Source organism: Echiichthys vipera (assembly GCF_963691815.1).
Source record: "Echiichthys vipera genome assembly, chromosome: 15".
Taxonomy (NCBI): domain Eukaryota; kingdom Metazoa; phylum Chordata; class Actinopteri; order Perciformes; family Trachinidae; genus Echiichthys; species Echiichthys vipera.
This window is the reverse complement of record NC_139840.1, coordinates 23,384,668-23,402,504: the sequence shown is the minus strand read 5'-3', so window position 1 is coordinate 23,402,504 and position 17,837 is coordinate 23,384,668. Positions and strand designations below refer to the sequence as shown.

Sequence of the window (17,837 nt, the reverse complement as noted above, 5' to 3'; positions counted from 1 at the left end):
GGTCATTGAGTTGCATTGCCTGAAATGTATGAAAGATGACATTTGATGGACAGTCACTTAACCGTACTTTTATTAGAAATCTTACTTTTAAATGTACAGTTTATTATATTTCTAGAGAGAAGTAACTATCTTTAAAACTTTCTTATTTCTCAGGCAGTGCAACAATAATGACAGGGACGTCCTTGAAATTGATTAGAAATTCCATTTTAGCGGATCATTCTACTTTCGTAGAATAATACAAATTTTTGGGAAAATACAGATTTTTTTTTGTTGTATGCCCTTTACGGGGGATTTCTCCTCACTTCATTGGAATCTCATCCCACTGGGACCCTCGGTTCTGAGGCTTTCTGTATCTCATATTTTGCACAACAAACTTCTGCCAAGAGCGACATGTATTATTAAATCCTGGCTCGTCAATCTCAGCCGAGCTCTACCACAAACCGAACCTGTTCACTTATCACACAGGTGTAGAATACATGGTGTTGCTTTCAGTCCAGGAGGCTATTAAGTCCAGCTCGGTTAATCCATTTCTAATCTACAGTACATACAGATAGTCCCAACATCGCTCCATTTGGACAAGTTCTGTTGTCTTTTTTTCACATGTTTTTCAGTTTATATACTCTCTTTTAGCAATAATATTCAGTGGTATTTACATTTGAGATTTTACATACAGTCAAACATTGTATCTTTTTCTTTAATTGACATCATATAAAACAACTGTAATCTTTGACATTATTCATTATCTATTATTGAACATCACACAGTATAAAAGTGCATTCCAGCTGAAAACTCTCATCTTCCTCCTGACCTTTAACAAGAAGAACAAAAAAGCCTTTTGCGGGAGTCTCTGTGGTGCTGTTCATCTCAAATTTCTTTACAGACCTATGGACATTTTTCATTTGGGAAGTGTTCAAAACAGAATTGATTGCATTTTTAGGTTTGTTTTGAAAAAATCATGCATACTATGTCGTCGAGACGTGTCAAGTGAGACTACAGTGGGGATGTGCATAAAAAATAGGAGACGTCTTCCATAAAAACATTTAGGAGATGAATAAAAGAGCCATCATCACTCCTTATACTGGAGTAAATAGAATACTTGTGGATGGTTTAGCTTTTATAATTTACTGTAGTACAATCAAAGCCTTATGGTGTTCATCAGTCTTTTTGTGTCTCTGTGTGTTTGTGTGTGAATCTTTGTAAACATACCAACACTCGACTACAAAAAGCTAGAGGGATGAGAGGGTTGTGGGTAGGGGGGAGTTGGGGGATCACATCCCTTAATCATTTAAATTTTTCACAATGTCTGTTTTCCTCGTGGGCTGAGAGGAGGGAGAATCTTTTGCAGGATTTAAATGATTCATCATTTTCATTTGGAATGAAGTAGTGAGCTGAATAATTCACTTTTCTGCCGCTGCGGATGGAATAAAAAGTAACAGTTTCTGTACAATCGTCTCACTTCCCCCAACCATTTCTCTCTCTATACATCTCCCATCCTGTTCACTTTATATTCAAATACATATTTCATCCTGTGTGTTATCCTAGTTTCCAAACCTCCTCGTTGAATGTTTACACTTTGTATCGAAAACTTATATTGCAGTTTTCGTATCGTTAGTCATCAGTCTCTCTTTAAAATGTGTCTGGGTATCGTGGGTTCTCCATGACGCTACTGCTCCGTCTTTGATAAATATGCACACGTACAGTATGCGCTCACGCATGCGGGTATATGCCTATATGCACTTATGCTCGGACATCCCTCGCATACTTTTCTCACAAACAGACACACACGCTAACACAGAGAGCAAACCGATACACATCAACGCCAAACGTTTTTCTTCTCGCTTCCTGCTGATTCTCATTCCATATGTGGGAGCTGAATTAAATCGAGTCTTGGATGTTTGGGTTGTTTTTCTTTGTCCAAAGCGTTTAACAAATTGTTCCTGCCCCGAGGAGAAGCAGTTTCTGCATTGTCTCAGTATCTGTGCTCAACCATATCAGCGTTTCAACACTTATTGCTTTAAATTACATCAATCACTCCCTCCCCTGCCCTCGCGCTCTCGGCCCTCCCTAGGCTCATTTTTCTCTGTCTCTTTTCATTACTTTGCCTCTTCATCTTTCTCTCTTTTAACTTCTCTTCACATTATTCTAGCTCTGGTTGCCTTTTCATCATCCTCCTATTCCCCTTTACCCCTTTGCCCCTGTTTATTTCATTTTTATACTTCCTCAGTCTTTCCCCTCTTCTCCAGCCTGCTCCCCTCCCTCTTTGTTCTCTCTCTTCTCTGGCTCCTCCTTCATTTCCTTCTCCTTGTTGGCACCCACTTCATCTTTCTCATTCTCTTCCTTTTCTTTATCCCTGTCTTTGAAGAGTTGAGCTAATTTGTGGAACTGGGGACCCCACTCTTCCAGCCCCGCCCCCCACTCCTCCTTCTCTGCATCCTTCTCTCCTTCACTCTCGAGTGAGCTGAGTGATCCGGCCCGGGACCCTGTGCCCTCTAGGCCGTACACCTGCACAGAGTCGTATGGTGGCTGCGACGGGTCAAAAGTGACCTGGGCGAGACGCAGACGTAGGAACTCACCCACCCTCAGTGCCAAGGAGGGGCCGCCAGGCCCTGGAGGTCCTCTCGCAGCCTCCATTCCTGGAACCCAGCCGGCCCCAAAGCCCATAACACCGCCGTATGCTCCCCGAGGCTGCCCTGGGAAGGGAAAAAGCTGGGGTGTCATATCTCTTCTGCCTAAAACGTATCCTCCCAGACCAAAACGATCACGCCAGTCCCCAATAAAGCCAGCTGCTTCTGGGTAGACAGATGATATCCCCCCGCCCTCCCTGTCTGGCCTTGCCACCACAAAGTTGCTCCCCATCTCTAGTCCTCCTCTCCCCAAGCTGCCGGGGTAGTCCCTCTGTCCAGATACCTCCCCCTGCAAGACAGTGGCATAGTTGGGTCCACTGGTAGGTTGCTGTTGTCCATCTGTGGAGGTGCCCCCATTCCCATTTCCATTTCCCCCTCCTCCACCTCCACACCCCCCTCCTCCTCCGCTGGATTCAGATTCAGCCTGACCAGAGCTTGTGCGTTTTGGGGACAAGCCGGTGCGGGAGGCTCTGCGTCCCGCCAAGGGGAGGGTAGCAGAGTCGCACACCCAGCCTCCTGCAGCGTGACCCTGGCCCATCATGGAGCCAGATCGGGTCATGACGAGGTGATGCTCCCTGGGTAATGTCTCCGACTGCACCTGGAGGGGACGTAGGCGAGCACGAGTGGTTTCAGTTTGGGGTTGGGGTTGGGTGTGGTACTGTTAGGTTTGGTTAAAGTAACACAAAATGGGATGAAGGATTGTTTAATGAGAGGAATAATAAAAGCAGAGAGATGGGGGAGTGTGATGACAAAGTCACGGAAGAGAGGAAAAGCAGGAGATGGTGATGATTAAAAAAAATGATTGAGAGAGATAGACATTGAGCAGAGTTGGAAGAAGTCAGAGATATTAATTGAACACTAGAATGAGCTAACACTGCACTGTGAGAGGGAGATGGAGAGGGAAGTGATTGAGAGATAAAATATTTGAAAATTAAAAAAGGGAAGGGCCAGATAGCCTTGCTATGGCCTAATAAATAAAACAAAACACAGAAAAGATAATGAACAGCAGGATATAAAAGTGCTGATGTGTCTGACTCATCATCCTCTACCAGCATTGTCCTGGACATTTCTGCTACCGTATGGACATGAAAAACATCATAGCGATGCAATTACTGCAGGAGTATATCAGGTTGACCTTAATAATTATTTTATACTCGCTTAATTACTTTCTTACTTACTCGTTTGCTTATTTTATTTAATAATTAAGGCATTCATTTAACTTTAATGCTTTCTCCAATGCAGCCATCCAACATTAATCAAGTCATTTATTCAATTTTAATTCATTATTACAGTAATTTATTATTCAATGCAATGCCTATCACATTTTCTCCTTCCTGAAACATCCATCCATCAATCCATTCGTCCATCCATCCATCCATCCATCCATCCATCCACCAGTACACAATCCATTCATATGCCAGTTTCACTCTGCAGCTATGCAGTGTTTGCATAATGTGGAATCAAGGACGTCATTACCTAAACCATCCTGTCGCCAAAATGAAATGTTGGCATTGTACATTTCTGCAAACCACAGTTTTGATGAGTGTTCTCAAACCACTGCAACCCGTTCTCATTTCCTACCCGTTACATACCAACATTTTTGATGCTCCAAGGTCGCAGCTTTGAACAAATGATTAACATTGTAAATTTAAACAAATACTCTTGTAATGACGCTACATAGGTTTAGGCATAAATACAAGTTGGTTTGGACTCCCGGTAGCTCACCTGGTAGAGCGATATCCAGGATATCATTAGATGTGGGTTATATCATAAGAACCTGCATACTTTCTGCTGTACTTCCAAATAAAGGCAAAAAAGCCCCCATCCCCCCCCAAAAAATCTAATCTATTCAAAAAACTACATGGTTAGGTTTAGGAAAAGATCTTGGTTTGGGACAGAAACAGGACACGATCACGATCCAGTGTTCAACCACCTACTAGTTTGAGGATTGTAATACTTAACTTGAATATACTTACCTGACTTCCTGAGCACTTGCCCTGAACGTTATTAATGTCTTAATTTTAAGTTGGAGTCAGTTAGAAACTTGGTACCTCATAAAAGGGTGCGCTTCTGTGGTTCGCAGAAAGAATGCGATCATTTCCCTGCCGATCAGGCTGTACCTAAAGCATTACATTCTACAAAAGAGCTAACTGGGATGCTACAAACTTTATTCATTTTCTAACGTCATTCCTCATCATCTCTGAAGATCAGGTGACTATTTAAATTTAGAGTGCACAAAATTGACTTCCCTTTTTTGGAGAAGTCAATTTAGAGCCTCCTATCAGATCAAATCAGATCAACTTAACTATAAATGCGTGTCTGGTGTGAAAGCGGGGTCGCAGTACTTCTTACCCAGTCCACATCTTGACTGTGGCTCACTTTGTCCTCGCTGCTTCCGTCTGTGCAGTTGCTTGCGTTTCCTGTCCCTCCTCCTCTGTCTTGGCTGTCACTGGTCCTCGGCGTTCCTCCATCTGATGTGCTTACCCCACTCTGGGGTGCAGTCCCGTCACGGCTACCTGTGCGACTCCCCGTTCGGCTTCCAGTGCTGAGGTCTGTGGGAGTGATGTACACCGCCCCAGACTCCATCGGCCCTACCATGGCCCCCTGGTTCTGGATTACCAGAGAGTGGTCTGGCTGGCCTCCAGGAAAGCGGTATCCCAGCTCTGCCAGGCCTGGTTCAAATGTTCCACCTGGTGTGCGGCGGAGAACTGGTAACGTGTGGCTGCTGTAACAAAGGCGACCATAGAGAGGTCCTCCTGGTCCCGAGTAGTTGTGTTCCACACCCGGATTCTGTGCCCAGCTATAGGTGCGAGCTTTGTCTTGGTTATGGTGGGAGTAACGTCTGTAAGACACAAGGCAAAATCTCCGTTTAACAGTGGTGAGTCAAGTTCTATTTGTGGAACATTATTTGAGAGTGAACAACAAAGGAAAGTGACAGGAAATAGAGGTCTCTGGTGTAGATTAGACTGGGACCTTGTGCATAACTGGTCAACGTATTCTCATCAGCAGGTTTGTATGATATTTTCAGAAGTATGACTTTATATCTAACGCAATGAAACAGCAAAAAGGAAATGGACCGTGACAGTTCCGTTTAGGAAATAAAGATTGTCAGTTAGGTTCAGGAACCAAAACGACTTGGTTAGGATTAGAAAGAAGAAAAAAAGGTTGTGGTTTGGTCAAGTACTTCTTGGACACAAACACCAGCAACCCGGGTGAAAGTCCTGTGTTTTTGGATTCAACCACAACCCTGACCTGCCTAACTTAGCAGAGATTAGTGGTTTTATACTACATCACCTGGTTTTAATACATGGAATACACATGGCTTTTGTAGTTATATGTACGAACAGTGAATGGGCATAGCCTCAACTGCTCCAGTATGTCTTAACTAAAATCTAATCAAAGGGAAACTTCAGTGATATAGTTTTCATTTGTATCAAGTTGATAGTCAAAACTGATGCAGCCAAGGCCAAGAGAACTTGACTTTTAGCCTCTATTATGAAGACCAAATTACCATTCATTATACCACAGACATTCATTCATTCAATCATCTTCAACCGCTTGTCCCTGTCGTGGTGGCAGAGGGGCTGGAGCTGATCCCAGCTGACATTGGGCGTGAGGCGGGGTACACCCTGGACAGGATGCCAGTCTATCCCAGGGTACATAGAGATGAACCGAGACAGACAACCATTCACACCTATGGGCAATTACGAGTCATCAATGAACCTAACACGTGCACGTCTTTGGACTGTGGGAGGAAACTGGAGAACCCGGAGAAAACCTGTTCTGTAAAAATCTGTAGCCTCTAAGCCCAATCCAAGACAACATCAACAGGGTTACTTTCTCTGAATTAACAAGCTCCCTGCAGAGCCACAGACAACAGACATTTCAAAACTGCTGCTACTCCCCATGACAACAGAAACTCATGTGTAAACTTGGTTTCCGTTAGATCTCACAAACAACAGAGAAACAAACATCTTCAAAGTTCCCATAAAGTTTAACTTTCTGCTCCTATGTGACCAAGAGTCAAGAAAAATGAAACATTAAAAACATCACAAAGGTAGCCTTTTTAGCAGGGATATTGCGATGGATTGCATTAGATTTAAAGGCTTTTTCATGTTGTTGTGTCCACCTCCATAAATTGCGAGAAGCAATTTCCGATGGAGCCTAAATGGAGCCTTTGTACTTGTTTATGGCCTCTCCATATGGCAAGTATTCATCTAAGCTAATTATTAGTCCAAAGGCAATAACAATGTTTCACAGAAACATCAAAGTGGTCGCAAACAACTCTCTGATGTAGCAGAACATAAACGAGCTTTAACGAAATGAGCACAACAAAGTGGTCTCCCCGGACAGTAGGGGTTGATTGCCTTCTGTCTCTGCATTTTGATCGGTGACTGATCATGATCTGGGAGTGAAGGCCTCGATCAGTTCCTTAAGTGGGTCAATTAGGTGCTGGGTTGAGATGAAAGCTTTTACTCTGAAGGGATACATTTGTTTCCTCCCTAACTTCTTTTTAACACACAATAAGAGGCCAGCCATGAGGTCTGATGTAATTACGTAAGAGTTAAGATGTGCACATGTAAACAAACACGCTCCCCTTCCGCCTACTTACACATTCCTGCTGTCCAGTGTGCGGTAGCCTCGTGAGCGTGAGCTGTGCGGGGCGCTCTGGAGTGCGGCAATGTCAAAGGCAGCAGTGTCCGCCTCGCCCCCGCCCTCGTCATCGTATGTTATGATGTTCTCACGTACATCATCCTCCTCCAGCGGTGACAGGGAGTCGCGCTTCTGGCGGCGCAGTGACAATGACAGGGCACTCACCGCTGCAGAGGTGAATAAAGGATATTGAGGCATAGGAGAGAAATTGGAAAAAAAAGAAAAGAATGATTAACAAGAGAGGGTGTAGAAGGCACAGGGGAAATAAATGGAAGGAGGAAGAGGAGAGAGTGAGCGAACAAAGGAGAATAATGCAGACAAAGAGGTGAGACAGAGAGAGAAAACAAATACAGAAGAGGCCTTGGGTTAGAGGGCTGGTATATCATATCAGCAGGCTACAAGCCTCCACTGTGTAATTGACTTTGAGCTCCATTCAGTGGAATGGACGCTTTATTCTCCCCACGACTCTTATTCCATATTCCTAAAGCAGAGAGCTACATTTGACCCAGGGCTCTTGTCCAACAAGGTTACCTGTGATAAAATCCACCTGGAAAAGATGGATTTGTTCCGCTTTAGTCATGCAGTCATTTGACAAGATTTTTTATGTTAAACTCAATAAGTTAATCTCGTATAATGTGGGGAAATATTATTCTTGTGTAAAGTTAACGCAGGGAATACTTGTACAAGACTTTAGGTAGGCATGGGTTTAAAACGTTGGACCAAATCCAGAACAAACCATAGAAAACCTATCCTTTTGTAAAAGACACCTGACTAAAAAGGGACCTATAGGGCAGATCCAAAAAGGACCATCAAATAATTGACTGGTCTGTTAATTTGACCACTTGAAAACATTTTTTTTTTAAAAAGCAGATTTCATCAGCTGTAGGTTAAATTGGCCATTTTATTATTTCATTAATTTTTTTTAAATGTATTTTATCCCTTGGTGTTTTTATGTTTTTACTATTCCATTGTTGTTTTCATTTCTTTATTTTTATATATTGTTGTTTTTAGTGTTTATGTGCTGTTTTCCCCCTAAAAGCACTTTGTAACCTTCTAACAAGACCGTCGCCTCCACACCCTCTGTGTTTCAGACAGAGGGTGAATACAGGTATTATTCAAACAGAAAAATCAAATTGTGTTTTTTTTTTTTTTTAATTAAAGCATGTAAATATGTTTTAGGAAAAACCCCAAATACAATCTGAAAATAAGCATTATAAATGTCCTTTAATACCAATCCAACCCTTGAGATAGTGAGCATCTCTCCTATTAAGAGCTCCATGTAAACTCTTACAGCATGCAGAGAAATCCACACATCGGCTTAGTTATGGTTGCTAAACTATGATTGGACAATCCCTGTTAGGGTACGAGGTTTAAGAACAGTCAATTGCACCGGATCCAGTTGGAAAGACGTCTACTTGTACGTCTTGGTGTATGTGCAAACTGTGCACACCATGTGCTTGTGTCTTCATATAGATGTACAGCAGGTGAAGCTGCTGCAGTAAAATAATCTACGGTCAATAGTGCTTGAGTTGCATTATTTGATTTCCATGCAACTAATCCAGTGATTCCTGAAAGGAGATGGAAATCCAGTCCAGAACAATTTGAGGGCTCACCTTCATGCCATGACTTACATGCATTTCTATTTTTCATAGGAAAATATGATATGCTTGATATCTACCATATGTATGTATGTACAGTATGTATGTATGAATGTCTGTATGTATGTATGTATGTACAGTATGTCTGTATGTATGTATGTATGTACAGTATGTGTGTATGTATGTATGTATGTATGTACAGTATGTGTGTATGTATTTATATATGTATGTACAGTATGTGTGTATGTATGTATGTATGTATGTACAGTATGTGTGTATGTATGTATGTATGTATGTATGTATGTATGTATGTATGCATGCATGTATGTATGTATGTATGTATGTATGCATGTATGTATGTATGCATGTATGTATGTATGTATGTATGTATGTATGTATGCATGTATGTATGTATGCATGTATGTATGTATGCATGTATGTATGCATGTATGTATGCATGCATGTATGTATGTATGTATGTATGCATGTATGTATGTATGCATGTATGTATGTATGTATGTATGTATGCCAAGCCTCTTTAATAACCAGATGGGATGCTGATGGATCTGTTGTCTGAGCTTCTGTTAGAACATTTGGCATTTTGAGAGGACCCAGATATGTTGTATATGATTAACATGAACCTCCTTAAGATAAGAAAAACTCTTTTGTACTGGAATAAAACTGTGTCTCTATCGCAAAGCTACAAACTTGAGGCAAATGCTTTAAAGTTGTGTTTTTCCTGGTCTGGTTTTTGCCCTTGTCTCTTAGAGGACTGAACTCCACCGAAAGCCACTCTGCGTGATCACCTTCACGCCACAATGCGTTTCCTTCTTGATTAAACTGGTCTCTTCCAGAATGATAATGCCCCTATCAACAAGGCATGAGTAGTGATCCAACAGACTGATTAGAAATGACAATGCTGCTGGCCACGAGCCAAAGCCTTCTTAGCACCTAGACATTATCCAATTGAGCATTTGAGAGTTTCTGCAAAGGTGGCAGTGACATTTTATTATGCCGCCATCAAAAACCTGAGGGCCTAGATAATCGCTCAGAATTGTTATTTTAGCAGTGATTAGTGCTGACCTTGCCAGAGGAGATGACTCGACCAAAATTGGGAGGAAAAGTAAACCCTGCTATGAGCAGCTGTGAACAAGAAAAAATATTTACGCTGCTGCCCAATTATTTTCATATGCAGATTAAGTATCCAGGGATGTAGCGGAGGGTAAACAGCCCTAAACACTATTTACTAATCTTTTTATTTGTAGATTAGTATTAAACTCCTTTACAGGCAGTAAATGTTAATGATATGACTTCATAAATAATGCTAAGTGCTGTAGTAAAAACATGATGTAGGTTATATAAGTGAGGGTCTTTGCAGGGACAGAAATTACACTTTTTATTTTCACTGTTGTTATTGATTTATGGTGATCTCATCACTATATATCCTAAGTATCACAGTATTTACCCAGTAGCGTGGCAACACAAGCCAGGATAGCCAGCAGGGCGGCGGTACTGAGCCCAGGGGAAGGTAGCGTGGACTGCTGAGGGAGACACACCGCTTCTCTCTCCCAGTCCCACTCGCCCTCTGTCTGTTTGTCCTTTCCTTTCTCCCCGGCCCGTGCCCCTCCTCTCAGGCAAGGACAGACTGACACGGTGACTGTCCCAGTGCTGGTGAGGCCGGACGTCCCGTCCCTCAGAATCAGTGGCACGTGGAGTGTCAGGGTGGAGGATGCGGAGCGGGACAGCGACTGGAGCTGGGACAGCAGCACCAGGCTTGCTGTGGGGCCTGGAGGACGATAATCATCCATTGTTAACTGCATGGTGCAATTTACCATTTGTAAAATGATCCACGTACATCACTGTGTTTATTTTTGCACATGTATGACTCAAATTGAACAGTTTTATACAACCAAGGTATGAGGCTCGTATGTTTTCACACACACACACACACACAGAACCCTTGAGAAGGACAGAGAGCAGCAACAATAAATGGGTCCCAGTCTTCTCACTCTTGGACAAAATTGCTTTAAAGTGTCTGCGGGGGAGTTCTTTTTTAGATTTCTTCTAAATTAAATTTAAAAGGATACAAAAAAATAAGGCCACAGATAAGAGGGAACACAAACAGTGTGGAAATATTGAATCTGCATAAAAGGCATTGCAAAGTCATGTAAACATGACTCAATTATCAAAACAATCTTCTCGGTTTCGAATCCCAGATTAAATCATTAGTGTTTTTAACAAAGCAAATACTGCAGCATGCCTTTGTCAGACAAGCTGTCTGTAAGGGAACAGAACATGTTCTGATTTTCCTCTGTTCTGCTCTTGGATGACACATCAAAGAGGCCTTTGATTCCACATGTCAGTGAGTTTATCCTCCAGATCGGCAGTCCAACCAGAGCAGGTTTGCTCCTTGAGGTTTTGCCAAGTTTAGGACCAATTAGCCGGCCAATGGTGCAAATGATAGTCAATGAGTTCTCAGCTCATCAGCTACTGGAATAACAAATGATACTGCTGAATGTGACATCAGATACAGATATCAGATTTAAGATGGATAAATATCTACGGTACAAAAGTCAGTAAACACATAACCGAGGATGTGTGCACAACCAAGAGACAGAATACAGAAATAGTACAATTTGCTTAAACTTGCTGTAATCCTTACTTTGAATTTGAATTACACTGAAAGGGTTTACTGCCAAACATGCAGAAAATGATCTCCCAACTCTGAACGTGTAATATTGACTTCTATAATTTAACATTGGAGTCATTGTCGCCTGCAGACATAAAGGTTTACAAAAATGTAAATGCAAAAAAAAGTTGTGGTGCTCTGGTTGTGAAATAAAGGACATACTGCACAGTAAATTATGCAGGTTACAAATATTCCAAAACTTCACCTTTGCAAATATTTTATGTTTTATTCAGCACGTTTGTAAGGCCTCGAGGATGCAAACAATGTGTTTTGGTGTGAAACCCTGTCTGACTGTTTTTTTTTACAGGATTTGTGGAAAAATTATTTTGTTTAATTATTCTATGTACAAAAAAAGTTAATATGATCTAGAGGGACATACAAACATATTTGTGAATGTAGCACAGTACATTATTATTATTTAATAAAAAATATCCCTTTAATGTCTATCATTGCACGCAAATAATCAATAAGTGCATTACTTCCACGAATTACAAGCCCAACATGTGTGAAAGTGTATGTTTACATGTTTGCAATGTACTGTACATCTATAATTAATAACTAATGTGTACTTCACTCCAGTACGTCTGCGTATTTGTGCAGAGAAACGGGACAAAGAAAGCAGCAGAGACAGAGAATGTACAAGAAACAAATGCTAAGTAGCTAAATTCAATTGAGCTGAAGTGAATTAAAAGAAGCAGCTCTGATTTCTTCAAAAGCTTTTCATTGGAAACAGTGTGTATACAGACTGAGGGGAGGAGAAGATGGATGTAGAGGATATGGGAAGGCAAACAACGGGGCCGAATAAAAGAGGGGCATAACAAAGCAAAACAATGGGGCCACCGGAGTTGAGAGATGGATGGTAGACGAGAGAGGCAGAGACAGAAAAAGGGAAGGGGGAGGCAGAGAGAAGAGGAAGAGGGTAAAAGAAAGAGAAAATGGGAGAAAAGACGAAGATGGAAGGAGAAAGGCGGAAAGAAAATGTGGGATTAAGAGCCTTAAAAAATGGGAAAAACAACAGTGTGTCTCTGCCAAGGGAACAAAAAAAGGAATTAAGAGATATACAGAGAGAGGGAAAGATTGAGTGCCTACCACCACTGTCCCTGACGCTGAAGTTGAGGGCAGCACTGGACTCCGGAGGGATGCTGAAATACACAGTGCTGTCATTCCCTCCCTCATCTCTATCAATCGCACGTAACACCTGCACCACCTGAAACCCGGAGATAGAGAGAGCAGTGGAGATTGGGAAAGGGGGAGGGTGTGAGCATGTGTGTGTGAGGAAGAAAAAGAAGGTTATGGCAGAAATAGTTACACAGAGAGCTACAAACTATTAGCCCACATCAACAGGAATCCAAACGAGCCAAAGAGCTACGTCTGATACTCACACACCCAAAAAATAACTGTCTGATGTGAATCGCCTTTCACAAATACATCCAGTGTGACTTTCAATTTAGTAATAGCATCTGCACCAAGCATACAGTGGCAATTGTAACAAAATTAATAATAAAAAAACACATCTCCCGCAGCCTAAGCTGATGGGTAATTTATTCTTAATGAAAAACTCTGGTCATTATGCAAGACGTCTTTTCAGAAATGCTTTCGAGAGCCAGTTACGCCTGAATGCAGGATGAAGGATGCCGCATGCACTACAGTTAGTCAGTGTGTCTAAGCCTTGAGAACATTTGTTGTGTACAGTCGCATTATCAGTTGCTGGGTGTGAATATTCAAACACGTTCTGGCTAATGACTTGTCATACAGTGACGTGCATACACACAACCCTAACACATCTGACGGTATCCTAATCTTTCTTTCTTGAAACGTCTCCCCGCTCACTCACAAAACAGTATACACAAGCACAAACATGCACATCACAGGCAAAAACAAATCAACGTCGTCGCCACAGAATCACAGATTTAGTGGCAACACAACAGAGACACAAGCGGAGCAATAAAAAAAAACGCCAGTAAAAAAAAACAACAGATGGGCCAAATGATGGCGATGGAGCCAGCGTGGAAGATGAGGAGGACAGATCAAGAAGGTTTCCAAGGAGAAATTGAGGAGCACGGAGATGATTTCTATAATTGAGATGGGATCAAGTAAGAACACTATGATGTAGAAACACAGACAAGCACAGAAAAAAAGCAAGACGGATGGCAGGAAGGAGGGAGACAGCCTGAGAGGAGAGTTAAGTTTAATTACAAGGCGAATAGCTGTGTGCCATGGAGGACGCACCTGCCTCCATGGTGAATGGGTTCACTGTATGCTGCCTTATCTGAACAGCTAAAGCTAAGTACTAGGGGACTGCATATACTCTTAAACTTGAGAAAGAGCGGCTTAGTATAATATGCATCCTTATTTGAATGGAAACAGCTTCTGTTCAGAGTACTTTATGTGTCTCTGGGAGACATCACTGTTTGAAATAAATGAACATAACCCAATTATCTAATTCCTTGTCTGACAAAAATAATGTGGAGTTTACAGATTATAGACTTGTACATGAACATAAAGTACAATGTTTGTGCATTTTGTCATTATGTCTGTTGGACATATCGTAAAGACAATTCGGCAGAGAGCAATGCACGCTGACACCTGCTCAGACACAGGGACACAAATACAGCCATTTTTCCAATTCAGGAACTTGAATCGGCTTCTTGACAAAATCACAATCTTCAGCGCTGCCGGCCAATTGAAAGTACCTGGAACCTGCATTTAGTATCACCACACGAGCAGTGCCAAAATATAGTTTCCAGGGCGTGAAGAAGCAAGGAAACAAAAAGCTGAACCTGTGATAATAGCTATACGTCAAATTGTGTTGTCATATTCCTGCCAAAAAGGACAAATAGAAAGCACCAATTTTCACTGGGATCCTCCCATTTTCCTCTGAACAATTTGAGAGAGGCTATTCAAATTATTTTTCTTACACTAATTGTAGTTTTAGGACAGACCTCTTCATGTAGACAAATACACTGACACATAAAAGGTCACTTAAAAACATACTGACCTGCCCAATGGAGGATGAGTCGCACATGGCAGTTGTGTATTGCCTGTCCAGTTCAGGTGCATTGTCATTCAGGTCTAAAGTCTCTATTGCAACCAGAACTCTGGACACCTGGCTGGGATTGTCTGAAAGAGCCAATGAGAAACAGACAGCTTACAATTCAGCACTCTAAGATGCATGCGGGCAGCAAAATATATGAATATAATTCGCCAATGCAACAACTGTGTATGTGCACACAGAGGTGCCACGTTTGCACTCCATTAAATGCATTCAATTGTCCTCAGGGGCAAGATCAAGCTATTCAGTCTCTGTCCAGAAACTTCAACAGCACTCAAATCACATTAGTGAACACACAATTGGCTAAATATACAGCAGTACATTTGGTTTCATTTGGCTTGTGTTAAAGCTCCCAGCTGGAGTACGACTGATGCTTCCATAGCAGACAAATTTTTCCACATCAAACTGTTCCATTCTTAGCCAAAGCATCTCACAGTGTCAAGTGTGTGTGAGTGCGTGTGTGTGTGTGTGTGTGTGTGTGTGTGTGTGTGTGTGTGTGTGTGTGTGTGTGCTTCTAAGAAAGAGAGAGGAGGTAGAGAAGGGAAGTGGAGAGAAGGGAAGTAGAGAGCAGTCAATCTGCATGCAGTTACACAAGAGCACAGTTTAAATGGATTGGCACAGGGTCTCCCACACTCCATTCACTTGGATATATACACACACTCCAACATGAAGTTCTCACAGCCACGCTTGAAGTCACACTCTGAGCTGAACATTCACATTTTGGGCTGCTCTTGTGCAGGGCTCAGACACAATGCCGGCTCACCAGCACACATCTTCACTCATTTATCTAAGCAGGCATCCTTGCAACACAGTGGCCCACACATTCTGTATTTGTAATTACTTAAGACATACACACAGACACCCACCCACCGTGTTCTCAAACCTAGAGCAGGAACACCGTGTCATGGATGACAGCGACTGCTTCCCATGGCTGAAAAGCTGAAAATGAGCTCTTGCTGTAATGCTACTGGGTGAGCTGGCCTGCCCGTGGCAAGGCAGGATCCTACTGTGCTTTATGTCAACAGTACAGCCTCCAACTGTCTGTTTATTAGATAGAGCTCATTATTCAAGACAGGCACTGACTGTGCTGCCTTCACAGTCCCACCAACTAGCTGCCACAAGGAGCCCTGAGTAGATTTTAAGTAAAGATTAACTTTGACCTAAGCGAGACTTGGCAGGAAAAACAACTTCCTCTCCTTGCACAAAGCAGCCTCTGGACACCATTCTCCAGCAATACTTTCACTTTTAAACCAACTAGTTTGATTGAGGGTTTTATAGGGCTGAGAAAAAGATCCAAATAGCTGGGAACCTGCCAGGAGTGACTATTAGAACGTAGCCAGGATTAAGCAGGAGGCTGGTGTTAATTTTAAAAAGTCATCCAGACTTAACAAGGAAATAAGGCCCGTATTTTGGGAATACGGGCCCTGGTGGTATTCTATATTTTTGTTGTTCTTTTGTTGATTGTCAACAAATCCCATGAAAAGTCCTAAATCAACAATGAATTGATTCTATAAGTATTGAGTGTGTGTATATCTTATTCCTCCATGAAATAAATTTCCATTGTAAACTGTTAAAAACACATTAATGAGGCCAGACTTTCTCGACGGGTGAGACGTCATTTCCACATTGTGAGTCAGTATCGCGTAGGCGTGCTGCCATGAATACTCTCACTAGAACTATTTCTCTTGTTGAAGTGATGTTTACTGAAAATTACACTGCCCAGCTGTTTAGGAGATTATTTCACCATTAAAAAAAAATCACACTATATATTTATGACTCTTTTTTTACAATGGGAAACAATGGGCTTGGGAATGAGTGCCACAGACAGATTAGGGAAGTTTTAATCGAAAAGTATTGAGACCTACACATTATTGGTCCTTTCATGGCATTTGTAGACAATAACAAAAATATACATATTGTCTTATCCTTTAAACCAAACCACACTATTTGTTTCGTCTCTCAGACTGTCACTGCAGTCTTTGCTCTCTCCCATTTCCCACTGTCAAGGCCACAACTACGGCTCTCAAGGGACATCTCCAAATGGCTAACAACTATGAATTGATGTACTTGACAGGGTCAACACCAGTGCTTCCTGCTTTATCACTGTAATAAAAAACCATAAATTTGTTTCAAAGTTCATTCTCGACCCTGGAAATAGCTGTTGGCGAAACAATCTCATGGTTGAACGCTCAAGAACAGCCACTAAATGAACCTCGGGAATGTCGTTACATCTGCATTTTTGTTCATTTGGGGTGTTTTCCTGATTGACATACAACCTATGAAGTGCCTCCGTGTATGTTCGGATTCTTTGCTTGGAAACGGAAAGGTGTTTATCGTTTTTCCTTTGCAACCACAGTGCGCCTGTAAAAGCTTTGGTAGTGTTCGATTTGCTGCTGTAATTCTTTGTTTCCAGTTGAATCCTTATGAGAACAGATCTATGGCAGCATCAGATAACTCACAGTATAGATCAATTGATCCTCAGGCAAGCTGTAACAAACTATGTGAGGCACCAAACAGCGATCCCCTTAATGCTTTGATGATTCAAGTGCTAAGCTGCTTAGTGAACTGCATCACACACTGGATACTGTGATTTTCAGATACTGAACAATTTAGAGTTTACACTCACAACCCTGACCCCCATCATCAGTGGATGCAGGTGTCAGTGGCAGTAAAATGTTGGTTTCATTTAAGAGTATTATTAACAGAGATGATCCAATGGACTCTAATAAGGGCGTGATCACACTATCCTCCCGGACCGAGACCCGGACTTTAGGGTACTTGTCCCCCCTCCCTCTCCCCCCCGCGCCCCAGCCCCGTTTGTACTCACACTACCAGGACCTCGGCCAATACTTCTTGCTGTCCATACGCCTTCAAGCCGTAACACGTCACACGCATTGATCGCGTGTGTGTGGCTTTGTTTACAAATCTTTCCACAGACCTCGGAGTTTTTGTGCGTCTTGTCGACTGTTTTTGAATATTTTCATCCGACCAAATCTGCAGTAAACACAACGTGAACCTTTCACCACCATTGTTGTTGTTGTTAAATGTCCGCGCATGGTCCGTCCTTCTATTTACATGTCCGAACAGGCGGACATAACGCTACTGCCGTAGGGCTCGTGCTCGTGCGCGTGCACGTGCGCACGCTCGTGCTCGTACATGTGCAAACGGCTCCGCTAAAGCCCACCTCTTTCAAGCGGGCCGTGGCGGCCCAGCTGGCCCCA

The 17,837-nt window shown here is 42.3% G+C and overlaps 1 protein-coding gene across 1 annotated transcript in view; it reads right to left on the bottom strand.

The window, feature by feature from the left end:
* Positions 1-2,220: 2,220 nt before the first annotated feature.
* Positions 2,221-17,837, bottom strand: part of cdh24b (cadherin 24, type 2b) — a gene marked incomplete at its 3' end in the record, with an annotated part of 92,107 nt that continues 76,490 nt past the window's right edge. Inside the window, exons 8-13 of the mRNA XM_083929074.1 lie at positions 14,563-14,684; positions 12,654-12,771; positions 10,341-10,661; positions 7,237-7,444; positions 4,977-5,466; positions 2,221-3,222 (exon numbers count right to left, since the gene is read on the bottom strand). Of these exons, the coding sequence (XP_083785200.1) occupies positions 2,221-3,222; positions 4,977-5,466; positions 7,237-7,444; positions 10,341-10,661; positions 12,654-12,771; positions 14,563-14,684 (2,261 nt within the window). The remainder of the gene's footprint in view (positions 3,223-4,976; positions 5,467-7,236; positions 7,445-10,340; positions 10,662-12,653; positions 12,772-14,562; positions 14,685-17,837) is intronic.